Source organism: Rhinopithecus bieti, unplaced genomic scaffold, assembly GCF_001698545.2.
Source record: "Rhinopithecus bieti isolate Rb0 unplaced genomic scaffold, ASM169854v2 scaffold_24392, whole genome shotgun sequence".
Taxonomy (NCBI): Eukaryota; Metazoa; Chordata; class Mammalia; order Primates; family Cercopithecidae; genus Rhinopithecus; species Rhinopithecus bieti.
In genome coordinates, this window is record NW_016812542.1 from 3,423,137 (window position 1) to 3,450,550 (window position 27,414).

Below are 27,414 nucleotides of genomic sequence, written 5' to 3' on the forward strand. Positions count from 1 at the left end.
CTAGCCTGGCCAACATGACAAAATCCAGTTTCTACTAAAAATACAAAAATTAGCTGGGCATGGTGGTGCACACCTGTAGTCCCAGCTACTCGGGAGGCTAAGAGAGGAGAATCATTTGAACCCAGGAGGTGGAGGTTGCAGTGAGCCGAGTTCATGCCACTGCACCCTAGCCTGGGTCCCAGAGTAAGACTCTGTCTCAAAAAAAAAAAAAAAAAAAAAAAAAAGAGGTCGACAGATGATAGATCATAGATGATGGATGGAGGGAGGGAGGGAGAGAAGGATGGAGGGATGGATGGAAAAAGAGAGAGGGAGACATAAATAGGGAAATAGGATGGCTGCAGAGTCAGGCTGCTAAGAGGGAGGCACCTGGAATGTGTTCCATGCAACTAGAAGGGGCCTATACAGAGGCAGAGAGAGGGGATAAGGGCTGCGGTGGAATCCGAGCAGCCGGCAGGAGAGCGCTGGCTTCCACTGGGTCAGAAAGGCAGGAGGAGAATGAGACAGCAGAAACAGGTGGGTTCATCAGTGTGGGGACAGGAGCTGCGGGAGGAACCTTCTGGTAGCTTCTATTTTTTTGTGGAGAAGGGAGCAAAGCTAGCTGCTGGTGTTGGGGTTTGAGCTGAGAAGGGCGTTGAGATTGCTGCACTGACAGGGACTAGGAAGCATTGGGGCCCTGTTGAGAATGGGGGCAGGGACATATAGTGCATTGAGAGTGTGAGTATCCCTGCCCTGCATGACTGATACCCTAGGCCCAGCTGAGAAGCCCAGAAGCTGCCTGGGGGTTCGCCAGGAGGCTGCAGGGGGAAGCCAGCATGGTTTCCACAGCAACAGCCACAGAGCAGGCGCTTGGCACAGGCTTAATGACGGAATGGCGAGAAAAGCAAGGAGTCCAGTGAAGGGGGAAGGATGCTGTGGGGACGCGGAAGCCCCGGCGCAGAGTCCTGACCTCGCCTCTGGCTGTGCACCCCAGGGCTGTCCCATCACCTCTCCATGCCTCCATTGCCTCATCTTTAACGTAGAATTCACACCTACCTCGCACGGTTGTGGTGGCAATGAAATGAATATTGTAACTGAAAGTGCTTTGTAAACATAACGTATCGCGGCCCCTGGCATGAGAGCAGGTGTGTAGGTGGCACAGAGCAGGCACTTGGTAAACAGTAGCTACTGTTACTCATCGTTACTTGGTGTGGCTAAGAGGAGCCCTGGAGAATGCAGATCTTTGATATTCAAGGCCATAAACAGGGGGCAGTTGAGGGCTCTGAGAGCCTCTGTTGGCAGTGTACTCTGGCCAATGCCTCACGGTCACAGCTTTGAAGATGTTTGGCATTGGTGTGACCTGGGGTGTGCGATTGCTTCTGAGGCCACCAGTCCTTCCTGGGGTTGCTTGGTCCCGGTCAGTGGACTTGGCTGTGGACTTCCAGGAGAACCCACTACAGGTCCCTCTCTGCCTCATGCAGAAAAAAATCCAGATGGCCCCTCTGTCTTTCTCCATGCCCAGTCTCCCAAGCCCATGGGCAGGGTTCCTGGGGAAGGGCCTGGGGGAGGGGGAAACACAAGTGTAGAAGAGTCCAAAAAATTGGACAAGGAGAGGCCAGTTGCCAGTGTCACAGGCCTGGAGATTTTAATGTCCTGCAGGTGGGAGTGGCCCTAGGCCAGACAGACACAGGCACCAACTAGGCCTTTCTGAATGACATTAGAAGTTCCATCCAATCATGCCTCTTGTTGGTGAGGGGCAGGGCCTGTCCAGCTGCTTCCTCCCCACTTTTTGAGTTGGTTCCTGACCACCCCGCCTCAGGCCATGCATCTAGCTGCTGCGAGGGAGAGAGGCTGCTGTGGTGGGCTAGCCCTTCTCCACCCCAGTAACCTCCCCACCCCCATTGGTCATGCCAGCTCTAGGCCCATGCTGATGCTGTGTGGGCATCACAGCCTGGGAGGAATAAGGGTCTCCTGGGAGCCCTGGTGATGGTCGAGGCTGCCCAGGGAGGAACCGAGGTTCAGGCATCCCAGGGAGCTAGCCATGCCCTCTGGGGCCTCTCGTCCTTTCAGTAGCTCTGTTGCCATGACCTCCACTTCCTCTGGTTCCATTTGGCAGGCATCTGCCAGGGCCTGGCCTGTTGTCACGATGAAGTTTGCATCAGCTGCCAAGGTGCCCAGGCCCCCTCGAACCAGAGCCTGCAGGGAAGAGAGGAGGCTGGGTGGGGTCTTCCTGGGGAGCCACCTTTGGGGACCTGCCTGTTGGCCCTACCCTCTCTCCATGCCAGGTCGTCACAGGGCCACCGCTCAATGCAGCCACTGCTGTGACCCAGCCCCTGGCTCACCTCTTGGATCAGCAGGGTTGTAGCTGGCGCTGAGCACCTGGAAGTATTCTCCCCGGTGCTCCTGCTGTGGGGTGTCTCCTCGTGCAGAGACCCTGGTGTGGAGCTCCTTCTGTCCTCAGGCATGGGGGACTCCACCCTGGGGCACTGTTCCAAATGCACAAAAGCAAAGACCCCCACGGGGGTGCTGGAGCCCACCAATGAGCAAAATTCCAGATCATCTGAGGGCAGCTCAACCAAGATCCACGGAAAAGGAGGATGAAGGGATCCCCTCCCTTCTGTACTATTGGACGCATTGCTGCCACAGCCTTCCCCTGCCACGGTCCCACTCCAAGTATCAGGCCAGGCAGGGTCTCTGTATGGAGTTTGCTCCCAGGCCTCTGCCCCTGTTACCTGGCAGGGGGCAGGAGGTGCCTGGTCTCTGGGCATTGCCCTCTGGGTCAGCAGTCCCTTTAGCTTTTCCACACAAGGTTTGCTGTGGGGTCCTGTGGGCAAGAAGGGGCAAGGATAAGAGGGGCTGCTGACTCCTGCCAGGAGCCCCGAGTCAACAGAGGCTCGCTTGGCCGGCTAGCCACACTCTGTGAGGGCTCTGAGATTCTCACGGCTGCAGAAGGTGTCTTAGAGGGTGGACACATGATGAGGCCCAACCAACTCCAGGCCAGGCAGGGCTGCCCCAACTTTACTGGCCCTAGTTGCTCTTCTTGAAGGTTTGGGAGAGGGGATAAGGGCCAGAGCCTCTGGCCAAGCCGGTTCTCTGTGGTCCCTGGGTGTGTGCACATTAATGTGAATGTGTGTTGGGGAACACAGCAGTATCCTTATTGCCACTAGCCCCCAGCCTCCCTGGGGCTCCTACTGTCACACAGCAGTCTAGATCATACTAGGAGACTTTAATATCATTTGCGGAAGGGCCCCAGAGTCAAAACATCAGTGTGTCCAGGGGCTGCCCTTCCAGGGACCTGGGGCAGTGTGGGGACTCCTGCGCTGGGGATGGTGTAGTGGGCTGGGTGAGTTTCCTGGGAGGCCAGCAGAGGGCCCTTTAGCATGCATGGGCTTTCCCCCTTCCACCTCACTCAGCCACCTAGATGGTGCCCTGCTTCCCCACCTGGACAAGTAGCTGGCCCTGATGGTTTTCCCATGCCAGGGCCCAGATGATTGCCATTGTAACAGGCTCCCAAGCCAGCCCTCCCAGCCAAGTTCCCAGACTCTAAGAAAAGAGTGGGGCTTCCCGGACTCCTCTGGAAGAAGACTCAAGCTTCTTAGATGCACAGAATGCACTGACCCAGGGCCCGGCAGGGTTGGCCAAGGGCTTCTCCTCTGATAGCAGATGTCTCTGTCTCTTCTGGGAACTCCCTTTCATAGTGGACACTGAAATGGAAGCAAGGCTGGGTAAACCAGAGAAGGCTGCTAGCTCTCTTGCCATCCCTGCCTCTCTGTGGCCCCAAACATCCTTTTCCCTTAGAGCCTGTACAAGGCCAACCTAGTATAGTAGCCATGACTCCAGGGCTGACCCTCCCACCAAGGTGCCCCAGCCAGCCCTGACTCTCTAGGAGGAAGGAGCCCAGTGCATTCCTGACTCCACTCCTTTGCTCAGTTGTTCCCTCTACTCTTTCTACATTCTGTTCATCTTCCAAGGCCCAGCTGCAGCTTCCTAGCCTTTGGAACCCTGCTTCTCCATCTCAGCCACACACAGGATCACCTGAGGAGCTCAAAGGTGAGTGGTGGCTGTGTTCCACACCCAGCATCTGTGGTGAGGCCCAGGCATTGGGATTTGCAGAAGTTCCCTGGATTATTTAATGTATAGCCAAGGCTGAGAACCATTCTAGGTCTTTCTAGCCCATGGTGATCCATACCCCCTCTGCACTCTCAGGACACTAAATTTCTGTAATTATTTGGTGTTTTTTGTTTGTTTGTTTGTTTTGCTTTGTTTTGTTTTGTTTTTTTGAGACGGAGTCTAGTTCTGTCACCCAGACTGGAGTGCAGTGGCACAATCGGCTCACTACAACCTCCACCTCTTGAGTTCAAGAGATTCTTCTGCCTCAGCCTCCCGAGTAGCTGAGATTTCAGGCATGCACCATCACACCTAATTTTTTGTGTGTTTTTAGTAGAGATGGGGTTTCAACATGTTGGTCAGTCTGGTCTTCAGCTCCTGACCTCAAGTGATCCATCTACGTCAGCCTCCCAAAGTGCTGGGACTACAGGCATGAGCCACCACGCCTGGCCTCTGTGATTATTTGGTCCCAATCATATAACATAACATATCACCCAATCACAGATTATATTTAGTCTACAGCCTAAGGTTGGTGAGATGGGAACTGCCCAGCACAGCGGGATCTCCTTGGAACGTAAATCCAGTGATGGAACCTTATTGTCCACAGTCTTTTGTGGTATGTGCTACCACCAAAGGTCCTCTCCTAACCTATCATGTGTTCAATACATCTCAGCTCCTAGACTTGCTGAAACCAACAGAATAAAAGAACCTCTCAGCATCGGGGCCAATACTGACATGACGTGAGGCTTCCCCCTGCTGGCCAAAGCAGCCTCTGCCCTCCAGGTTGGCCTCTTACATTAAGGTTCAGGATGGATTGGGGCACAAAGGCAAGCAAAAGACACCCTACAACTTTGGGGTACCCTCTTCCAATCCAACGTGGAACCTGCTAACATTGTCCTCCCAGTACCTCTACACCTAGGGATGGCAGTGGCCGCCACTACCTGGAAAACACATGGCTGTTACTATGGTTGCTGTTGCCATAGGCAACATTGGCATTGGCATTGTTGGTATTGGCACGAGCCAGGGGGTTGGTGCGTGGATCTTGATGGAAGTCCTCCAAGAAGACCGGTGACTCCAGCTCTTCCATCTCTATCTCAGTAAACTGGAGGGGTCTCTGACTGGCCATGACGGGGGGCAGGGAGTTGGTCCTTTCCAGGAAGTTGTCCACCTGGCCAAACAGTCCTCCAGTCCTCTAGGGGCAAGGAGACAAGCAGTGACTAGGGGATGAGGGCAGGGAGGGCATGGGGGGCTGTCACTCTGGGACAGTGGTGTTGGGAACAAGCGATAGTATTGGGAGACAAATCTTATAAGGCCAAAGGAGGATGGACTGAGTGGTGAGATCAAAAGAGCAGAGAATTCCTACCCTTAGAAAGTTCTTCGTTTGATGGGGTAGACAGCACACACCTAAGGAGGTATATAGGGGACACAGGCACACAGAAGTGTGGTGTAGGGGAGAGAGGGCTGAATTGGGAGTCTGCAGCATTGGGTTCTAGTCCCCTCTCTGAAACGGATTTACTAGGTGATATTGGACATCTCACATGATCTCTGTGGGCCACTATTTCCTCATGAATAACCCAAAAAGACCTAATTAGGTGTCATTAAAGACCTTCCAGCTCTAAAGTGTTATAAGAAACACCAGACAGCACTAAGGATGGAGGACTGGCCTCAGTGGAGGCAGGTGGGGCATTTGATCCTGGAGGGCCTCTGGGAAATGGGTCGTTGCCTAGGGTTTGTGGGGAGGAAAGGGAAGGGGTGAGATTTGGTAGGGAAAAGCAGGAAAGGGTGTGTTGCATTTGACACCTCTAATAGGTCAGGTCATTGATTCTGACTTCCAGGAGAGGTGGGTGGTGAGGTGGAGAGACAGAGAGGGATATCTTCAGCTCCCATGTCCCCCTGTCGTGTGGCTGGGCTCCTGGCCCTCCTCTCTGTGAGACACTGCCACTCATGGTGTCTAGACCACTAGGGGAGCTCCTGGCTCTCCCTCACCCGGAATATTCCCTCCTCCATTGCAGCCTCCACCATGGCTCTCTCCAGCTCCTCCTCAGCAGCCAGGTCTCCTGAGACCGTGCGACGGATCTCGGGGGCTGCCTCTTCCTCAATGGTCCGCAGTCCTGCCTGGGGATGGCGAAGGGACTCAGTTATCTCTCCAGCCCAGGAGAGGAGACCAGAACCTCTTATTTTTTATTATTTATTTATTTATTTATTTTGAGACAGAGTCTCACTTTGTTGCCCAGGCTGGAGTGCAGTGGCACAATCTGAGCTCACTGCAACCTCCGCCTCCCAGGTTCAAGTGATTCTCCTGCCTCAGCCTCCTGAGTAGCTGGGATTACAGGCATGTGCCACCACGCCCCACTAATACTTGTATTTTTAGTACAGATGGGGTTTCACCATGTTGGCCAGGCTGGTCTCGAACTCCTGACCTTGTGATCTGCCCACTTGGCCTCCCAAAGTGCTGGGATTACAGGCATGAGCCACCGTACCTGGCTAGAACAACTTCCTATGGCTTACTTGTTTCTTATCACTGTACCCAGGGCTCTCCCGAAGCCCCAGCCTAGGCCACTGTACCCAGGGCTCTCCCGAAGCCCCAGCCTAGGCCCCACTCTCCCTCTTGGGTTATTGAATGTCTCAGGTACCTGAGAGGGCACCAGGTTCTGCTCTGGCCTCTGGGATAGCCCACACCTTAATTGTTCCCAATGAGTCATCTCTTGACCCCATAGGTGAAAATTTCATGCCCTTCCCAGGCTTCCAGTTTGAGAAGTGTTCTTACTCAGTACAGTCTTCTAGATTAGTGATCTCTGTTGATTGCATATGTCATATATATATAGTTGATCAAAGTTAATATCACCAGTAATGGGACAAATCAAGACTGGTGTCACCTAATAGCTTGTAATGAGAACATAGCATCATTTCTGTGGCATTCTTATCCAAGATGCATATCCTAGTAATCAGACAAACCCAAATTGAGGGACATACTGACTTGCAGTCTTCAAAAGTGTCAAGGTCATGTCAAGGAAAGACTGAGGAACTCTTCCAGATGGAAGAGATTAAAGAGATATGGCAACTCAATGCACTGTGATTCTGGATTGGATCCTTTTGCTATAAAGGACATTTATTGGGACAGCAAGTGAAATTTGAATGGGGTCTGAGGATTAGAATGTAGTAATGTATCAGCCTGGCATGGTGACTCACATCTGTAATCCCAGCACTTTGAGAAGCTGAGGCAGGCAGATCACTTGAGGTCAGGAGTTCGAGACCAGCCTGGCCAACATAGCAAAACCCCATCTCTACTAAATATACAAAAAGTAGCCTGGTGTGGTGGTGTGTGCCTGTAATCCTAGCTATTCAGGAAGCTGAGGCATGAGAATGGCTCGAATCCAGGAGGCGGAGGTTGCAGTGAGCCAAGATCTTGCCACTGCACTCCATCCTGGGCGACAGAGCGAGACTCTATCTCAAAAACAAACAAACAAACAAAACAAAACAAAAAGCATCAGTGTTAATTTCCTGATTTTGGTAGTTATGTTGTGGTTACATAGAAGAATTATGCAGTTACATAGAAGAATTATGCAGGATAACGCCCTTGTAATACACATTTTGCCTTGAATACACATAATGCCTTGAAATATGCATTAAAGTGTTTTTGGATGATGGAACATCGTTTTGGAGTTACTCTCAAATGGTTCAGAAAAAAAAGGTTTTGTGTTATACTTGCAACTTTTTTAAAGTATGATATTATTTCAAAATAAAAATAGCCATTGAAATAAATTTTGAGCACAGCTCAAATGCATGTGTATTTGGGGGATTTATAAATTACACGCATTATAATGAACACAAAAATAGAAATAAAACCAGAAAAGATAAAACATAAAAGTTCTAACATTTGGCCGGGCGCGGTGGCTCAAGCCTGTAATCCCAGCACTTTGGAAGGCCGAGACGGGCGGATCACGAGGTCAGGAGATCGAGACCATCTTGGCTAACCCAGTGAAACCCCATCTCTACTAAAAAATACAAAAAACTAGCCGGGCGAGGTGGCGGGCACCTGTGGTCCCAGCTACACGGGAGGCTGAGGCAGGAGAATGGCGTGAACCTGGGAGGCGGAGCTTGCAGTGAGCTGAGATCCGGCCACTGCAGTCCAGCCTGGGCGACAGAGCGAGACTCCCTCTCAAAAAATAAAAAATAAAAAAATAAAAGTTCTAACATTTTCTTTTCATACCCAATGGGACATTTTTAAAAATTTATTATTTATCTTTTGAGATGGAGTGTTACTGCTGGAGTGCAGTAGTGCAATCTCGCCTCACTGCAACCTCTGCCTCCCGGGTTCCAGTGATCCTCCCACCTCAGCCTCCCAAATAGCTGGGATTACAAGCGTATGCCACCATGCCCAGCTAATTTTTGTAATTTTAGTAACGATGGGGTTCTACCGTCTTGCCCAGGCTGGTCTCGAATCCCTGACTTCAAGTGATCCTTCCTTCTCAGCCTCCCAAAGTGCTGGGATTACAGGTGTGAGGCGCCGCACCTGGACCCATACCCAGTGGGACATTTTAAGAGCTCTTCGTGGATTGCCTTTCTTTAGAGACCACTGTTCTTTTTTTTTCTTTTGAGACACAGTCTCACTCTGTCGCCTAGGCTGGGGTTCAGTGTCTCAATCTCGGTTCACTGCAACCTCCGCTTCCAGGGTCAAGTGATTCTCATGCTTCAGCCTCCTGAGTAGCTGGGCTTACAGGCACATGCCACTACACCCAACTAATTTTTGTATTTTTGGTAGAGATGGGGTTTCGCCGTGTGGCCAGGCTGTTCTTGAACTCCTGACCTCAAGTGATCCACCTGCCTCGGCCTCCCAAAGTGCTGGGATTATAGGCGTGAGACACCACACCTGACCTAGAGACCACTGTTCTTGTCTAACTTGTTTCTTCTTCGAACAAATCCTATTTTCTTTGGTCCTATCATCCAGAGATGAAGTGCCCCTGGTTCTTTTTTTGAGGTTGAAACATCTTCAATCGTGGACTATCTAGAACTGTCTTGACATTTTTTCACTCTTCTGGGCTTTCTTTGTCCTTCTATGTCTCTGTCATTGGCCCTTCAAGGACATGGAAGGATAACTAGAGACTGGAGACCTGGCTCAGTCAGGGAGCCCCTTGGAATGTACCTGGATTGGGCTTACCTGGATCTGTACAATGTCCTTCTTGGGCCGATAGCCATAATACTCCTCCTGGCGCTTCATGAACTTCCGGAAGTGCTCCTGGATGAGGAATGTGGCGTAGAACTTCCCCACTGTCACCTCATCATCTGCAGAGGAGCCAACAAGAGATGCCCTGAAGGCTGGTGGGAACCTGACACTGGTTCAGAGTGGGAGCCAGCTGTAGCCAGGCCCAGGCATGCGAGCAATCCCTTGTCTTGCTGACTTGGTCACTGGGCACTTTCCATCCTGAGGTTAGATGCCTGTGGGCTCTACCTAAGGCATTTATGGAGGGTTTAGTCCATTCTCAGATTCCCATGGGGCTCCTTGGAGAAGCTCCCCAACCCCATTCCTTGGCTGTTTCTGGACTCTGGTTCCCCAAAGCAGCACCTACCTCCTATTGGAGGGATGACCTGGTCTAAGAGCTTCATGCTGGTTCTCTTCCAGATCTTCTTGATGATGGCCCTCAGCTCCTCATTGGCCTGCTCGAAGTTACCTGGAGCAGGAGAAAGGCAAAGAGGCCAAAAATTATACAGATCACACCAACTGCACTTGACAAGGCCACCCAGTTCTTTCTGAACCTCTCAGCCAGCCAGTCATTTACTAAGAAACATTGGCTGAGTTTTGCCACAGCTGCCTTGCAGGTACTGGCAATGGTGGGAGGGCATCACTGTCCCCCTGAGGCAGCCCACCTCTTGGGTCATGTACTTTCTCCCCACAGGCCTTGGCTTCCAGTGCCCAAGTGGTTGGTTTTACAGGCTGTCATCTCTTGCTCTTTTTCCAAAATCTTTCAATTCCCCAGGCACTGTGGTCTGTCCCAAATACCCCCAGGCAGACTCGCTGCAGCTCTAACCTGCTCCTTCCTGACTCCTGGCCTTCCTCATCTTGCCCTCCTAATGAAGCTTACCCTGAGGTTGTCTCAGAACCCTGCAGTGGTCCCCGTGTAAGGATGGACCTGATACAACTGGAGACTTGAGCTTGATACAGTGGAAGCCCTGAGCAAGGGCTCAGAGACAATACTAAGACCCCACCCTGACTCCTTCCCCTGCTTCCACCATGTCTGTCTTCCCGGTAGGTGAGGACCTGCAGGTTTAGTGGAGTCAAATGTGGACTCCCGTCAGCCTGCCCAGTGCTGCCTGAGAACCTCCTCTGCTCCTGCTCAGAGCCAAACTACAGGGCACTCCTGACCCCTGTGCTAGCACTGGCCCTTCTCTGGTCCCCAGACACAGCTGAGGAGTGTGGGAACAGACACTTGATGATCTTTGCCCTGCAGAGAACCCTCAGACTCCCTCTGAGCCCTGAGGGGCATGAGGACTTTGTTCCTGTGGCCTAGGGTCCTCCCTCTGCTGCTTCCCACAGTTTTTGAGAGCAATCTTGAGCTCTGAGAATTTGGCAGAATCTGTGCCAGAAACAGCCTCTGGGAGAAAGGAAGGGGCTCACATTGGAAGGCCCTCTCACCTTCCGTCTTGATCTTGAGTGCTGTGCGGACCAGGGCGAAGAGTGTGGCATTGAAGGTGACTGTGCCGTCACTGTTCAGGGGCATGTTCATGCCCACCAGCCGCTGTGCAGGGAGAGGCAGTGGCTTGCTGCTGAGCTGGGACAAGCTTAGCAAGTCATCCTCACCCAGTCTGTGGGCTGGGAGGGGATGGGAGATGAGGTCTGGGGGTGTCGGCTGACCAGGACATCCTTTGTGAGGGGACAGAATGATGAGTTGGGTGACATTGTTGAGACTTTAGGTCCTCCAGGAGGAACTTGGGGACCCAGGAGATTCCAGCTCTAAAAAGCTTCATTCCATCAGGTCCTCACTAGCTTCCCTGTGTCTCGGTGACTCTTCCCCTCCCTGGGGCCACCCATCCCTGGCAGCTCTGGTTACCTTACAAGCTACGCGATGTGGGCAGAACTTCCCAAAGCCCAGAGGGGGCTGAATCCGTCTCAGCAGGGTCACAACGTCCAGGTGTTTGATCCTCCCCCTGCAGGACACACAGACTTATGTAACTGGTACCCTCCTCTGCTGCCAGAACCTGTCTGCTCAGAGGATGGGCAAAGGGAAAGACAGCCAGGAAACAGGGGAGCATTTCCTTATTTTCCAACTGCGTTTAGGAAGTGGGAGCCCAGTTCCCTTTTAAAAGAAGAAACAATGTTAGGATTAACTGTTGTCTACAAAATGGGTACCCCAAAATAAGCTCTCTCTTTTGGGGCATTCCCTCGGATATCGGATCTCCAGGTCTGGAATCCAGCCCTCATTTTCCCCATCAGGATCTTTCTTAGGTTTTGGTCAAGTTAATAGGGCCTCTTGGGCTATATTAATAGAAGGAGAGGGTATAGATCAAGGGAGGTGGAAGCCCACTTCCAGAGACTGGTCCAGAGTTGGAAACCACATTTTCACTGGCACCATGACTCCCAGAATAGACATAAAACAGAACAACCAGGGAGGTCAGATCAAAAGACAAGCATGGCAAGAGCAGCTTGTGAGTGTTGCCTGAGAAAAATCATTTTGGAAGGTCCTACTGGCTTCCTCTTTTCTTTGATGGGGCGGGGGGGCTGTGAAAAAGAGATGAAACATTCCCCGCCTGTCTCCGGAGGGCTGAGTGAGGACTTGTGGGTGACTGGTAGAGGCAAGTAGGTTTGGCTCCTGCTGATGGAGGCACTTTAAAGCATGGTTACTATGGCACCAGACAGACCTGCGTTGAATCTTGGCACCATTTCTTACTAGCTGCATGGCCTGGGGCAATTTACTTAACCTCTCTGAACCTCAGTTTCCTCATCTGAGACTGAGACCATTGGGAGATGCCTATTTCCTATTGGGAAGGAAAGTAAGAGAGCCGTGCTCTCCAAGCTTTAAAGTGCATACGAATGTCCCGAGGCTCAGGTTCAGAGCAATGCAAGTGTCTGACTCAGTCAGTCTGGGAGGGGCCTGGGACTCTGCATTTTAATCAAGCTCAGATTCTGCTGGTCAGAGGACCACACTTTGATTTGGGGTCTAGAGTGTCTGGTGAGGTATAGCGCTTCCTACTCCTAGGAGTGTTCAGGCAGGAGCTGGATGACCATTTCTCAATAAAGTCAAGGGTGTGTCCACCCTGGAAAGCTGTAGGATTCCTTCCAACCTGGAGAGACTCTGATTCTCTGGTCTGAGACCTAGGATAAATGAAGGGGGAAGGAGAAGCCCACTCATACTGAATAAACTGGTGAGTGACTCCCTGAGAGACACTAGGAAGGGTCTAGGATGGAGGGCCCAGCACAGAGCTTACAGACTGGACTCACTTAGCCTCCGGGTCATACTCTGCCCAGATGGCCTTGAACTCATCCAGGTGATGAGGGCCCAGGATGGACCAGTCCCGGGTGAGATAGTCAAAATTGTCCATGATGACAGCCACAAAGAGGTTGATGACCTGCAAGAGAAGAACCAAGGAGTCCCAACACAGAAAGGCAGGTGGTACAGGGTTAGGGTGGCAGAGCTGGGAGGTGTCCACTGGCCTACAACTTCTCACTACCTGTGCTCTTGGTTCTAGCCCTTCTGAACCACCCACATGGCACACAGCAATGCTCCGTCATGTCTTGTGCTCTTGCACAGACAGTGCCCTCTGGCCTTGCTAAATTCTGGCCTTGATGAGTGCTAACCCAAACAAGAAAAAAAGTAAGAACTTTTGGCAACCTCTCTAGAGTATGAAAAAGCACCCAGGAAACAAAGCCACACTCAGGATGACCAGAATCAGGGACAACCTAACTAGAGCTTCCTGTGTCCCCCAGATGTATCCCAGGAGAGGTGGAAGTTGGCCAGGAAGGGGCAAATAGGCTCCCCCATGCCTCAGTGCATCAAAGCCCTCTCCCCATCCCGCAGGCCCACAGTGTCTCACCAGGAAGGCGCAGAGCATGTAGAAGCTGATGAAGTAGTAGTATGCAAAGTTGGTGCCACATGTGTACTCCTCCCCTGGGGCATAGTCCGACTCTGGGTCACACAGCTTCCCATAGCTGCAGGCCAGTAGGATCTCCTGCCAGGCCTCACCTGTTGCACACCTAGAGGACAGAAGAGGCTCCTGTCACCTATCTGCTCCTGCCTGGCCCCGCAGGAGGCTGGTAGCCAGGTGGGAGCAGGGTGTGGACAGATGAGCAAAATGGGGCTGTTGCCCAAAGGTAGGGAGGTCCGATCTTCATGTTCACCATGTAGCTCAGTGTGAGCTGGGCCTGTTTCCCCTCTGTGCTGCAGCCCTCACGGGGTGTTACTAGCAGGAGCTAAACTTTAGAGAAGAGGGCAAAGTCAATCTATGATTCAAGTTACTAGAGGGATGCACTGTTCTGACCAAAGCAAGGCAGGGTCAGATGTCACAGAGGCCTCAAAGAGGTTAACTGACTCCACTCTCTGAGGTAACTCCACAGTTGAACCTAACTGGCTGAATTCAACTACCACCCACTCTAACTGAGTCACAAAAGTAGGCTTAGATTTCACACCTTGTGGATGTGTTGCTATCGAGTGAAGAATCTCAATGCATCCGAGGTGCATATGCATGACATGTTTGCATTTTTCCCGTAACTGCTACCACCTGCGCTGTACATAACCTCCCTCCACCTCTCCAGCTGGGAAGAAGTGTCTCCCCTAGTCACATTCAGCCAGACTGCATAACTTCCCACGCCTTTGTGTCTAATAACTGTCTCTTCAGCCAGCTCTCTTCCTTCCTGGAGTAGGCAGTGCAGGGTGGCCTCGGATTTGGAGTTGAGGTGCAGAGCCAGGGGCGAGGTGGGAATCTCCGCCTGAACATGGTGAGGTGGCGGTCTCCTTTTCACAGGCCACAAAGGCTGCAGGCTGCTGTGACCTCATGGAGCCTTCGACAGGCTGTGCCAAGAAGGGGCCGTGGGTGTGGGTATCCCTAGGCCTTGTCTGGTCTCAGTGGAGCATTCCACTGTGGGCCAGGAAGCTCACCTCTCTTACCTGGCTCCTGCACACCCAGCAGGCCTGCAGCCCAGGATCCTCGGTTGCAATCCAAGCTCTAGCTCCTGTGCCCTGGTGAAGCATAGGCCCCTGCGCCCTACCTGTGGCAGCGCCCCCCGCCGCATCTGGTTCTTTGCTCTGCCTTTCCCTGCATTCCTGCTCATGCTCCGGGAGCGACAAGGGCAAATGTCCAGGAGAAGATATTTGACCCTGTCTTTTGCTTCACAGGGATGAGATGGGAGGAGAACGCAGCACTTCACTCAGTGGAGGAGTCCAGTGCAAAACAATGCTGTGGGGCCACTTGTTCAAAAACAATGAATATCTTCAAGACAGTGACCGCAGAGCATGCAACCAAGCAGGGGACCCTTCTGAGTGTAGGGCCTGGTGTGGCTGCACAGGTCACACACCCATGAAGCCAGCCCTGGCTCCAGTGCAGATTACAACAGAGCAAAGGCTGACTGGTCAGTGGGGTGGGGGTGGGGGCGGTGGGAGACACATGCCTGAAGAGCAGCAGCACAGCTTGTGGGAAGGTCTGGAAGTTGTTGTTCCGGTTTATTTGGGTCCCATCCACCAAGGCGATCTTCCCAAACATCTGCAAGTCACAAAGGGCCCTGACTGTGGAACCTAGATTCAAGTGTCCCCTCAGCTTATACCCCACTGCCTTCTCCTGCCTGACCCCCACTTTCGCCCCTACTTCCCCAAAATCCCCTTCATTACAGGCCACATCAGACCTGAAGCCAAAAAAATGGGATTATTTTCTAGGTCAGGTAAAGTTCTTCCCAGCAAGCCAAAGAAAAGAAGGAGGGTAGACCCGTTTTCCCAGCAGCAAGCAGACCTGGCAAGTCAATCTGTGGGGGAAGGGCTCTCAGGGGAGGGTAGACAGAGGCCACCCAGGCCTCCAGTTGGGCCTTAGAGACACAGCCTGGCCCCTGCTGTCCACCCACATGCCCAGGTTTCTCCTGGATGGCATCCAAGCATCTGACACTCCAGCCATCCACGATCAGGGAGGTTGCCCCTCCTTCTTTCTCACGAGCAAGGCAGGGAGGGCAGAGGGTCCAGCCCGTGTGCTGCTCAGGCTCCTCAGGGTCCACTGATGCCCCCTCTAACCTGGCCAAGATTCATGCTTTGGCCTGGGCCCGCCTGCCTCTCACCTGCATGCCGATGACAGCGTAGATGAAGAAGAGCATGACGATGAGCAGAGCCACGTAGGGTAGGGCCTGCAGGGCGGGCGGGAGCACCAGTCAGTGGCTTAGGGCTCCACTGTGTGTCTGCAGCCCTGCCCTCTGTTAGCTCCCCAGGGCTTTGCCTTGCCCTGGGCTCCCCTGGGGCCCACCCTGGGCTGAGGCAGATGTCCCTAGTGGCCTCCCCAGGTACGTGCAGTTTCCAGGGTCCCTGTTGCACCTGGAAGGACTTGATGAACGTCCACAGGAGGGTGCGCACTCCCTCTGCCCGGCTCAGCAGCTTGATCAGCCTCATGACACGGAACAGGCGGAAGAAGGCACTGGAGATGCGGGCACTCTCGTCTGGGTCCTGCGGGGCAGTAGCCCCAGAGGTCAGTCTGGGGGCAGCACCTCAGAGGGGTAAGGGGCAGGGCGGGGAGGGAGGTGCACTGTGTGTGCTGGGGAGATGTTTGTGGAAGGCTCCAGCCCCACCTCTGGCCCCTGCTGTCCACTAGTTCGGGACCATCCGCGGGCGCAGGGCTCTGGGGCTGTTCAGCTGGGAGGTAGGGAAGAGGACGTGGGGCACCAGGCAGTGTGGTGAAGCCCACACTTGGGAGCAGTGTCAGGGATTTGCCTCGGGGTGTGGCTGCACCCAGGCCCACTGCCTGCCCTCTCGGGCCTCCTGCACATCTCACTATCTTCTCAAGCTGCCATGGAGTCAAGGACCCTGGTGGCCCTCCTAGAGCCCCTCCCCGGCATCCTCCCAGTGCAAAGATTTCCCAAAGCTTGGCTGCATTATTGCATAAACTCAATGTGGCTACTCCCCATCACTCCCACCCCACACGCGGCTGTTCTAAGCCAGGCAAGCCTCTAATCTTGTGCCAGCCTTAGACACACGAATTACTCTGGAAGGGGAGAGCTGTCCCTGCTCTGTTTCCTGTGTCCTCAAAGGCCTTGTGCCCAATGAACTGTCACTAAGGTCCTTTGCCAGCAGTCACAGTTCTCTCTGGACTGTGTTTCCATCTGCGTAGATGATGCCAGAGAGAACCCACACTCCATCTCCCAGGGCTCTGAGGAAGCCACTATATCCATGCACACTTGACTGCAGAGCCTCTGCCCCCACCCGAGCCTAGCCTGGGTCCTCAGCGGGGCCTGCCCTGCGGGGGGAGCCCTGAGTGCTGATCCACCCCATGCAATCCACGCAGCCAGGCCCATGCATGCAAGTGGCAGGGCAGGAGCTGGTGAGCGTGCCAGGCAGGCTCGTGCAGCCTGAAATTACAACGTTCCCGCAGCCTCCACCCAGGCAATACAGTCCCCCGCTGGAGGCCAGGAAAGTCTGTGGAGAAAAGAGACGAGGGGAGGGGAAGGAGAGGAGAGAGAAGAGGAGGGACACGTGGGAGGGAGGTGAAGAGACGTGTCAGAAAGGACAGACACACAGAAGAGTTAAAGAGAAAAAGACAGAGGCAGGGGCTAAAGATCCCACATGGCTGTCAATCAGGGGTGGGGTGGGTGGGAGTGAGGACTGAAGCTCTGTGGGAACTGTGAGGCAAGAGGCAGGGATGAGAAAATAAGAAGGGGAGGGAAGGCTGGACACAGACAGGTCCTTTCTCATTTTGGAAATGCAGCTACCAGTGGCAAGGGTTTGGGTTTTTCTTATGTTTGGGTTATGTGATGCTAGGGATGTCCCTAATAAGGGCGCATTGGAAAATGCCTGCTCATTGTAAATGGATTCACATCCGTAGTGCCCTGAGGCCAGGGTCCAGGCCCCTGTGGAAGTCCCATCTCCCAGGAGCACACTCCTCCGGGGGAGTCTGAGATCCCCACAGCAGATGTTTCTCTGCCCCGGACTGGAACTGGGACCAAGGCTGCTATCTCAGTAGTCAGGCTCTTGAAGAGCAGGTGGGGAGGTGTGTGGGAGCAATTTCTTCCTGTTTATTCCCTTGGGCCACGCTTCATGTGACACCCTTGTTCCGGAGCCCTGGGTCAAAAGAAGTCATTGTTTTATCTTCCAATTATCCACAGGTAGACTGATCCCTGGCATACTGGTGTTCCCATTAAACAACACTGTTTGGGGCAGATTTTCCCTGGACTACTGGTTCTCAACCCTGGATGCATGTCAAAATCACCTGAAGAACTCAAAAAATACACATATCTTTGCTGGGTCTCCACTTAGGTCAATTAAGTCAGCTTCTAGGGGATGGGGCCTGGCTTCAGAAGTTTAAATACACCCCAGGTGATTCTCATATGCAAGCAAGGATGATGACCAGTGTTCTATACCTGTGCTATCCAATATGGTAGCCACTAGTCACATGTGACTATTTGAATTACAATGAAAATTGAATAAAACCAGAAATCTGTTCCTCAGTTCCTCTAGCCACCTTTCCAGTGACAAGTAGACATGTGTGGCTAGAGGCTACTCTATGGGACAGGGCAGACCATTTCTGTCCTTGCAGAAAGTTCTAACCAATGTGCTCCCCTAGCCCTTTCACTGGTTTGTACATCAGGTATGTAAATCAACCTTCACGTGACTTTAAGCAGACACTACTGGTAAGGGACATCTGCTAAAAATCAAATAAAAACCAGTGACACCCTCCTGGCCTCCACCACCAAAGACACCGTTTTGATATATCCAGGCTTCCCCTACACAAACCTCAAATTTTAACAAGTAACTATTTTTAGTTTGGGCTGTTTATTTTGGCTGTTTAGATTTCTCTGCTCTGGCTGTGCTGGTGAGAAGTGCTGCTGTCAAATCATGGAGCCTTTTGGGATACTATTTCCCAGCAAAAACTGAGTGTGGATAGAAATACACAACACACACACAGACTCACACACACACACACACGCGCACACTGGTTTTGCTCAGAGCCCACCCTGGCCCTCGCTAGCTCAGCATCCCCAGGGGATCTGAGCAGATGGGGTTGTCTGTCACTGTTCTGTGCATGGAGAGTGAACAGGGTTCCCCCCTGGTCCTCCCTTAGCACATCAGACAGCTGGTGTGACAGCCAAGTCCCCACTCCCTGCCAGAGCTCAGCCTCAGCTGAGGGTTCCTTCCTCAGAGACTCCAGACTTTTCCTCAGCTGTTCCTCTCACCTACACCCCACCTCAGGCATCTGCAGTGCTCATCCTTCTACCCCTATCCCCAACTCACCCTAAGGTTCACCCCACAGGCCGGCACAGCCTAAGGGCTTTCCGTTGAGCAGTGGGCAGTTCAGAAGAAAGCCCTATGCATGGGTGAGCCCCTAGCTTTAGGGCCAGTCCCCTGCTGGGATCCCTCATGGCCAGATCAGCCAGCTTTCTGATATCCCACCCTGGCTCAGAAAGAAGAATGCTCATCTTTTCTCTCTTCCACTGTGTCCCTCCTAGGATGCCACTTGGGCAACTGTTTTTTGATTTTGGCCTCTGACTCTTGGATAGTCTCCGCCCTCCATTGTTGCAGCAACCTTCAGCTGCAGACCCGCGGCAAGGCAGCCTCTGGAGGGTTCTGCTTCTAAGACCTTGAATGTGGACCTCTCCGGCTGGAACTGCCTCCCTGCTCCTTTCATCCCCCTCACGAGGCAGGTCCTGCTGCTGTTTCTCATTCCACCGCCAAGGCCTCATTCCCTTGGTCCAGATTCTGGGAGCCTTCCTGTTAGCTCAACCTTCAAAATAGATCCAGACACGGATCCCTTCTCACGGCCTCCACAGCCAGCCCTGGCCCCCATTGCCTCTCACCTGGATCACTGCGGGAACCGCCTGACTGCTCTCACTGGCTCAGCCCTCGTGTCCCCTGCAGTTTAGCTTGTTCACAACACAGCAGCCACAGTGATTGTTTTAGAACTAAAGTCTGTTCACACTTAAACCCTCCAAAGGGCTCTCTTCTCCCTCAGAATAAAATTCAAGATCGTAACCGTGGCCTTCAAGGGCCTAGATGATTTGGCACTTGCCTTCTCTCTCTTACCTCATCTCCACCACTCTCTCCTCCAGCTATAAGGGCCTCCTGCTCTTCCTCCAACTCAGCAAGCACCATCCTGCTGCAGGGCCTTTGCACTGGTGTCCTGTTCTGCCAACACTCTGGCCCCCGTTCTGGCATGGCTCATGTCCTTGCTTTCTTCAGGTCACTGCTACAGTATCATATGGACACCACCCTTCCATTCTCTTCCACTCTAAGCCCCTATTTCCCTTTATGTTTCTGTATAATACTATGTATTTGTCATACCTGTCGTATTAGGGATTGATTTATTTATTGCCAGTTTGTTCCACAATTTTGTTCACTGTAATATCTCAGCAGCAAGAACCTAGCCTGGCACATGGGAGGTGCTCAGTACATATTTGAGAAATAAATGAGCGAGTCTTCTAACTGGGTCTCTTAATTTTAGTCATTCTGACTTCCTGCCGCTCACCTCCAGGTTAGCTTTTTAGAAGCAGAGCTCTAAGGGCTCAGCGTGGTGGCTCACACCTGTAATCACAGCACTTTGGGAGGCTGAGGCAGGTGGATCACTTGAGCCCAGGAATTGGAGACCAGCCTGGACAACATGGCGAGACCCCATCTGTATATTCCAAAAACATATTTTTAAAAAAGAAGTAGGACTCTAGTCCTCCCACTGCCCTGTTTAAAAACCTTTAGTGACTTCCCACTGCCTGCTCCATAAAGCTGAAGCCTCCTCTTACCGCTTAGCTCTCCAGCCTTGCCCTCTCTGTTCTCCTGTCTGCATGTTCTTATGCTTCCGATAAACTGGACCACTCAGCATGCCCTGAACCTTCTTTGCATTTCCTGCTCTGTGCCTCTCCTACAATAGCCCTGCCTGAGGTGCTTGCTCTCCTCTCCAGCTCCAGTCACCACCTCCCTTTCCTTCAGGCAGATGGCACCACCTCCATGAAGCCTTCTCTGACCACCCCACTCAGAGATGACTTTCCTTTCCATTACAGCTCTTGCCTTTGATAGTGTAGTAGGTACACCCATTGTGTCTCCCTGGTATCTGAATTATCTCTCCGCCCAGCAGGATGATGGTCCCTTGAGGGGAGAAGCCATGACTTGTCATTCCATCTTTTTAACCCCTGGGATTCCATGTTGCACACACAGTGGGCACCCCACAAATATCTGTGGACTGAACACATGCTCTTGGACCCACCCTAGTGATGGCTCTGCCTGCCTGATACTCACGTCGATCTCGCTGAGGATGACATCAATGATGCTGCCAATGACAATCAGGAAGTCAAACACATTCCAGGGGTCTCCAAAGTAACCCTGGGAGGGAAAAGGATGGAAGAGCCAGGGGGTGAGCTTTGGGAGAAAGGAACTCTGGCTGCTAGCAGAGGACAGTGTCCCACTGGAGTTAATGTGGAGCTGTGGGTCAGGTCAAGGTGGGGTGCCCGTGACTCCACCTCCCACTGGTGCTCCAGTGGGCTCCCCCACGCCAACCCTCCTCTACCCTTTGCTCTTTATTTCCCCTCCTCCAGAGCAGAAAGCAGTGGAGGGGGGGAGGGGAGAATCGTTGGGAACTCAGGATTTGGGGTCCTGGTCCATATAGAGATATCTTTCATCCCCTGAACCCCACTGAACATCCTGTCTGGGGGTTGACAGTGCAGAACTGACAGGGCTGTGCTGGGAACCATGGGAATGGACTTGAGAATCATAGAGACAAGGCAAGATTTTCCCCCAGCCCTGGGCCTGTTCTTCAGAAACTTCAGGGCAGGAGAGAATGTAAGAGAAGCTCAAAGGAAGAGGCACCCAGAGTCTTTCTGTCATCGGTCAATTCTGGCTGCACGAAGATTTGCCTGCCCTGTGTCTGAAGGTGGAAGTGGGCAAAGGGGTGAGCAAGTTGGGAGCAGAAGTGCTGGGCAAAGGGGCCCTGATAGGATGAGGGATGAGGTGGATGTTCCACTGGAAGGCCCCCCCGCCCAGCAGCAGCTTCTTAACTGGCCCTGCAGCCCCCACACTTACCCTGGCCTTGAAGGCCATGAGCTTGAGGATCATCTCCAGGGTGAAGATGATAGTGAAGGCCACATTGAGGATGTCTGAAATGTGGTTCATCTGCTCTGACTGGTTGTAGTGCTGTGGAGGGGACACAGGAGCAGTGGGTCAGGGGGGCCAGGTTTGCCCACCCTGTAGATTGCATTCCCAGAGCCCCTGCCTCTTCCTGGGCAGGCCCCAACCCTTTCTTGGGCCCCCTGCTCACCTTGTTTTAGCTCAGAAAACTAGAAGCTGCTTTAGCAATCCCCTGAGTTCCACCAAATTTTACGAACATCCTCCCCCTACCCCACCACCACAAAAGAAGTAACACAGGAGGGGAGGGGGCTCCAATTCCAAGTCCTGTCGAGTGCGTTCATTTACATGCAGGGCTGCAAGGCCAGAGGTCATTTACATATCTGATCTGGGAGGTCCAGGATGGGAGGTTGTCCAGGCAGGGCTCTGTGACAGGTTCTGTTTAGTCATTTGGGTACAGGACTAGGAAAGAAGACCCCTGGGCTCCACTGTCCATGTTATCACTGGCTACTAGTGGGAAACCGAGAGCTCACCAAGCTTCCTGTGTCTGCACACCACCCCCAGTGATGGTGAGGCATGATGGTGAGGCCCCTGTTACCCACCACTATGACCCTCCTTAAATCTACTTCCTTGTAAGTTTTCCCAGGGATCTCTGACCCTTTTATTAGAAAGTGGATGAAATTCTACCTCTTCCACAAAACCTTCCAGGTAGTTTGGGAGAATCTGATGACTGCCTCCACCCTGCCCTGCCTCAGCAGGACTGCCCAGTTCTGCTGCCTGACTCAGCCCCAAACACAAGCCAGTGCTGATGATCTTCTGCTACCTCGGCCTCCTGGCTCAGTGATTGTCTTTCCATATCATCATGACCTAGCAGTGTGTGTTCTTTTTTTTTTTTGAGGCGGAGTCTCGCTCTGTCGCCCAGGCTGGAGTGCAGTGGCATGATCTCGACTCACTGCAAGCTCCGCCTCCTGGGTTCACGCCATTCTCCTGCCTCAGCCTCCTGAGTAGCTGGGACTACAGGCGCCCGCCACCACGCCTGGCTAATTTTTTTGTATTTTTAGTAGAGACGGGATTTCACCATGTTGGCCAGGATGGTCTTGATATCCTGATCTCGTGATCCGCCCGCCTCGGCCTTCCAAAGTGCTGGGATTACAGGCGTGAGCCACCGCGCCCGGCCTGCAGTGTGTGTTCTTATCGAGTGTGTCTCAGGCTTTTACAAGCAGGAAGCCTAGCTGCACCATCCTATTTATATAGGGCTTAAGGAATCAGATGCTTAACCAAGGCTTGATAACTATGCTGCTAATTATGATATTGTCTATAAAGGGTGCTCAACTCCCAAGAGAGACACCTGTTTTGCAAATACTAAATCCATTTTTCTTGGGACCAGAGCCAAGATTCCAGCCAACTCAACCATCCAGATTTGCAACAGCAGAAGAAAAACAGAGAAAGCACTTTCTACTTCCCACACTTTCTCCTCCTTCTGTGATAGCTATCTCCTGTTTGCAGAATTACCATACTATTTTTATGCTCGAATTACCTCCTTAATAAGCCATAAGTGCCTGGTGTCAAGGCTTGGGTACAGTTAACTTCTGTATTCCATGTAGCGCCTCAGCACACAGTACACAGGAAATGTCTGCTGGGGGGAATCTGGGCTATCCTGCCCTACTCACCCTGCCCTACCCAAGGCCCAGGTCCCAGTCTGATCAGACATTTGTCTCCTCGGGAGCCCTTACCTGCATGCCAAGGCAGATGGTGTTGAGCATGATGAGGGCAAACATCAGGTATTCAAAGTAGGAGGAGGTGACAACGTACCACACCTGGTACTGGCATGGGTTTTTGGGAATGTAGCACCTCAGTGGGCGGGCCTTCAGGGCATACTGTACACATTGGCGCTGCAACACACACAACAGGACAGGTCAGCACCAAGAGGCCCCTCCCACCCTCTCCACACCCACATCCATGGGCTTGACGGGCAAGTCAGTAGCAGCTGTGGCCAGGGGCTGTGGCTGAGGACTCTGCACTGTTTAGGGGAAGAATCCTGTTGGGTTCTTGGGTTCCCCTTGAGTTATCACAGCCCATTCCCATGGGTGCTCTAGACTACCCTGGGGGTCTGAAGGGCTTCCTTTCTCTGGGCATCATGAGGTTCCATGAGAAGACCCACTCTACCAACTTGTATTGCTTCAGGTTGGAGATAGGGTAGGGTGCATGGAGGCCAGGGCTTGACATCAAATGCGGTTCTGGGGTCACCCTTAGGCCTCTCTTCCCTGGTTGGACCTAGGGCTCGGGCCAGCAGGATGCCTGCTGGAGCTCTGCCCTCCACCTCTGGCAGGTGGCCAGGCACCTGGTTCTTGTCCAGCTCACAGTTCTTGTACTCAGTCTCTCCCTGCTCCTGGAAGGTGACAATGACGAAGCCCACGAAGATGTTCATCATGAAGAAAGCAATGAGGATGATGTAGATGATGAAGAAGATGGCCATCTCCACACGGTTGTTGTAGATGGGACCCACGTCCTCCTCATTGGAGTCTATGGCCTTGTACAGCAGCCTGGGGGTGAGCAGAGAAGAGAGGACAGGCTGGGCGGGGTGACAAGGCAGAGAGTCAGGCTGGGAAGGATGGGCCTTATCCCACTGGCTATAGAGAGCCAAGGGAACCTTCTCAACAGTCAAGTTATGGGACAGGAGTTAGGACGGGGCCAGAAAGACCAGACCTAATCCTGGAATGGCCCTGCCTTTCCAGAGGTTGCCCCATCTATCCCTAGTCAATCAGTATTAACAATCTGCCCTGTGGGCAGAGAGGCATACACCTATGGGGGACTGAGTACATTTTGTCAGAGCGCCCTGGTCAGGCCTACTTTGGAGTGACCAGTCAACATACCATCAAACCATCAGAGAGTTGGTGGGTTTGTTGGGCACCTGCCACAGATAGCAGTAGCACCATGGGGGCTGCAGAAGGGCAGGCTGGCTGCCTGGTCTTACCTGACCATGCCCATGAGGGACCTAGGCCCCAGCCCCCACTCACTGAGGCCATCCCTCGAAGGTGGAGACCGTGAAGAGGGACATCATGGCTGAGAGCACATTGTCGAAGTGGAAGTCGCTGTGTACCCACTCACGGCGACGCAGCTCTATCTGCGTGGGGTCCCCATCCTTGTACACGTAGTAGTAGCCCCTGTGGCAGTGAGGCCCAGTCACTCCACAGGGCACGGCTGGGCTGCCTTGCCCCACCCACACCCTCTGGGCCCTGGGTGGGGGGTGTGCAGGAGAAATGAAGGTCTGGATCTGGGACCTGAGGGGACATCGCTGGGCAAGCCCGAGGAAAGGGGCCTCTGTGAGCATCCCTCCTAGGCCTAAAGGCTGAGCTTCCCCAGTTTCCAGCTTGCAGAGCCATCATCCACCAACACACAATCCCCTGCCCCGTGACCGTCCCACAGTGCTCCCTGCCCTGTGACCATCCCGCCGTGCTCCCTGCCCCGTGACTGTCCGATGGTGCTCCCTGCCCCGTGACTGTCCCAGAGTGCTCCCTGCCCTGTGACCCTCCCGCCGTGCTCTCTGCCCTTGACTGTCCCACTGCTATCCCTGCCCCGTGACTGTCCCCCTGCTCTCCCTGCCCTGTGACCGTCCCGCAGTGCTCCCTGCCCCATGACCGTCCTGCCACACTCTCTGCCCGTGACTGTCCCGCTGCTCTCCCTGCCCCGTAACTGTCCCACAGTGCTCCTTGCCCCGTGACCATCCCGCCGTGCTCCCTGCCCCATGACTGTCCCACAGTGCTCCCTGCCCTGTGAGCATCCCGCCGTGCTCCCTGCCCCGTGTACCTGCACTCCTCCTCTGTCATCTTGGACAAGTCGGTGCACCTGAAGAACTTCCCCTGCAGCCAGGAGAAGGAGGGAGGGAAGGAGGGAGGCATGTTGTCATGGAAACAGGATAGAAAAGTGGGCACTAGGAGTGAACAGTGGAAGCGGGGAGGAAAGGCAAGCATCTGGAAAAAGGATCTCTTCCTCTCAGAGGCGTGAACTCGCCCTTGGGGCAGGACCCCAGAGCAGTCTCCTTTCTTCACCATCGTCCATTCCCATAGCTCGCCCAGGGCTTTCCCACCCAGCCTAGATGCTGCCAAGACCAAGAAGGCAGTGCCTCAGAGGGGCATTTACTGAGTACCCCGATGGGCTGAGGGGATGTACATGAGTGCAGCTCTGCCCCTGCCCCTCCATCGGGGAGCTGAGCCTCTGAGCCCCTCACCTCCCCTACTGCTGCAGGAGGCCTTCTGCGGTCTCCCATTATGGAACAAGGGGGAGGGGCTGCCCACCTCCCACCTCCATCCTCCTGCCAGTGGGGCGGGAGCCGCAGAGTTGGAGCCCAGCTGGGCTCTGATGACTCAACTTGTCTCATAGTCAAGCGGGGTCCCATGTCCTAGCCCAAGGCCTGTGTAGGGGGGCTCTGTGCTCCTCTGCACTGACTTTGGCCAAAGCAGTTGCTCCTTTTATCTGTGTCACAGATTGAACCCCTGAACAATATGTTTGAATGAAAGTAGTGGATAGCTAGGTCTTTTTTTTTTTTTTAAACTCACTCTGTCACTTAGGCAAGAGTGCAGTGGTATGATCTCGGCTCACTGCAATCTCCGCCTCCCCGATTCAAGCAATTCTCCTGCCTCAGCCTCCTGAGTACCTGGGGTTACAGGTATGTGCCATCATGCCCAGCTAATTTTTGTATTTTTAGTGAGAAGGGGTTTCACCATGTTGGCCAGGCTGGTTTTGAACTCCCAACCTCAAGTAATCTGCCCACCTCGGCTTCCCAAAGTGTTGGGATTACAGGCGTGAGCCACCATGCCCAGCAGGGTGGCTAGGTCTTAAGGAGGCTAAATCAGGCTTGAGATCCACGGATTCTGGTGCAGTTCATTCAGAGACTCAGATGGGGAAACTGCCTCGGCCAAGGATACAGCACTAGCTAAAGACACAGCTGGACATTGCCCCCCACTGCCCCTGCCACACAGGTCTGTGCTGTTCCTATTACATGCCCTTTTTATAGTTGCTGGAGCAGAGGGTGAAGGTGAGGCAGGTGGTACTGGGGGGTAAGCAGGGAGTGGATAGAGCTGCCACTGGGCAGAGTCTGGGCACTTAACACCAAATGCCCAATTTACTATGGAAAGCAAAGGTTCGACTCTCTGCTATAACGTGGAATGCACGTGGCAAGCTTCCACGGAGTCAAATGCAACATCAAATGCCAGTTGGGAATGTTCTGCTTCTAGGACTTCCTGGAAGGCAGGAGCTGGGGGTCTTTTAATGAGAGATTAAAGCATGGCGAGAGTTGGGTGTTGACAGGCAATTGCTCTTGCTTGTCTGGAAGGGACGTGGAAGCCAAAGGGAGGGCAGCGGCTCATTCATTCCTTCAGGGAGCGTGTCTGGTGGGCCTCGTCTGCACCAGCCCCTGGGCAGGGGGCCAGACGAAGGGATGAGGCAGACACAGACTCTGACCTCAGGGGATTCTGGGGACCCAAGCCTGGCAGAGGAAGGGGCTGGGGGGCAGGAGGTGGACAGCCCTCAGCTGGGCCAGGGGGAGAAGGCCACATGCAGCTGGCAGAGTGGCCAGACACGATAAACACTCCCATCCCTCCCATCCCTCCAGGACAGGGACCAACAAGACCTGTTACCCCCGAAGGTCCTCTGGGAGCTTCACGCTGCTGTTTCTCTCAAAGCCTGTTCCCTGCCCTCCGGGAGGATTTGGCTTGTAAGGCCCTCAGCTCTAGCAGAGGCCCTGGCTCATGTATGGAAAACATGCTCTGTACGTGTTTGTTGAATGAATGAATGATTGTAAGATGATGCCATTGCCTGTCTAAGACTGACTGAGGTTATGTAATCATGACTTTGAAAGATTGTGCTTTGGTGGTAGGAGGAGCAGCTGGGTCATGCAGGAAGTGTCAAAGGTGTTGGTGTATACTCAGAAATCAATTTCTCTGTCCTGCAAATGATCTGAGGGCCAGAGACATCTGGAAATCAGGGTTCTGCGGGAGGGACATCTTTGTAGGGCTGATTCCTAGAGAGGAACTGAACAGCTGTATTCTCCTAAGAAAGTGAGAAAAGACTCAAGCCTGTAATCCCAGCACTTTGGGAGGCCGAGACGGGCGGA

The 27,414-nt window shown here is 53.2% G+C and overlaps 1 protein-coding gene across 3 annotated transcripts in view; it reads right to left on the reverse strand.

Moving 5' to 3' along the window:
• Positions 1-1,595: 1,595 nt before the first annotated feature.
• The window catches only part of CACNA1S (calcium voltage-gated channel subunit alpha1 S), a 78,211-nt gene continuing 52,392 nt past the window's right edge, over positions 1,596-27,414 (reverse strand). For 2 of the 3 annotated variants that reach the window (XM_017896514.1, XM_017896512.1), the window contains exons 23-44: positions 25,110-25,162; positions 24,320-24,466; positions 23,644-23,845; positions 23,036-23,194; positions 21,261-21,371; positions 20,481-20,564; positions 16,620-16,676; positions 15,582-15,710; positions 15,332-15,397; positions 14,681-14,772; positions 13,111-13,270; positions 12,518-12,645; positions 11,130-11,226; positions 10,715-10,817; positions 9,651-9,752; positions 9,242-9,366; positions 6,070-6,198; positions 5,025-5,275; positions 3,595-3,680; positions 2,709-2,800; positions 2,319-2,462; positions 1,596-2,172 (exon numbers count right to left, since the gene is read on the reverse strand). In XM_017896514.1, the coding sequence (XP_017752003.1) occupies positions 1,921-2,172; positions 2,319-2,462; positions 2,709-2,800; positions 3,595-3,680; positions 5,025-5,275; positions 6,070-6,198; positions 9,242-9,366; positions 9,651-9,752; positions 10,715-10,817; positions 11,130-11,226; positions 12,518-12,645; positions 13,111-13,270; positions 14,681-14,772; positions 15,332-15,397; positions 15,582-15,710; positions 16,620-16,676; positions 20,481-20,564; positions 21,261-21,371; positions 23,036-23,194; positions 23,644-23,845; positions 24,320-24,466; positions 25,110-25,162 (2,769 nt within the window). In that variant the 3' untranslated portion in view covers positions 1,596-1,920. The remainder of the gene's footprint in view (positions 2,173-2,318; positions 2,463-2,708; positions 2,801-3,594; positions 3,681-5,024; positions 5,276-6,069; positions 6,199-9,241; positions 9,367-9,650; positions 9,753-10,714; positions 10,818-11,129; positions 11,227-12,517; positions 12,646-13,110; positions 13,271-14,680; positions 14,773-15,331; positions 15,398-15,581; positions 15,711-16,619; positions 16,677-20,480; positions 20,565-21,260; positions 21,372-23,035; positions 23,195-23,643; positions 23,846-24,319; positions 24,467-25,109; positions 25,163-27,414) is intronic. The other variant, XM_017896513.1, reaches the window with a different exon arrangement.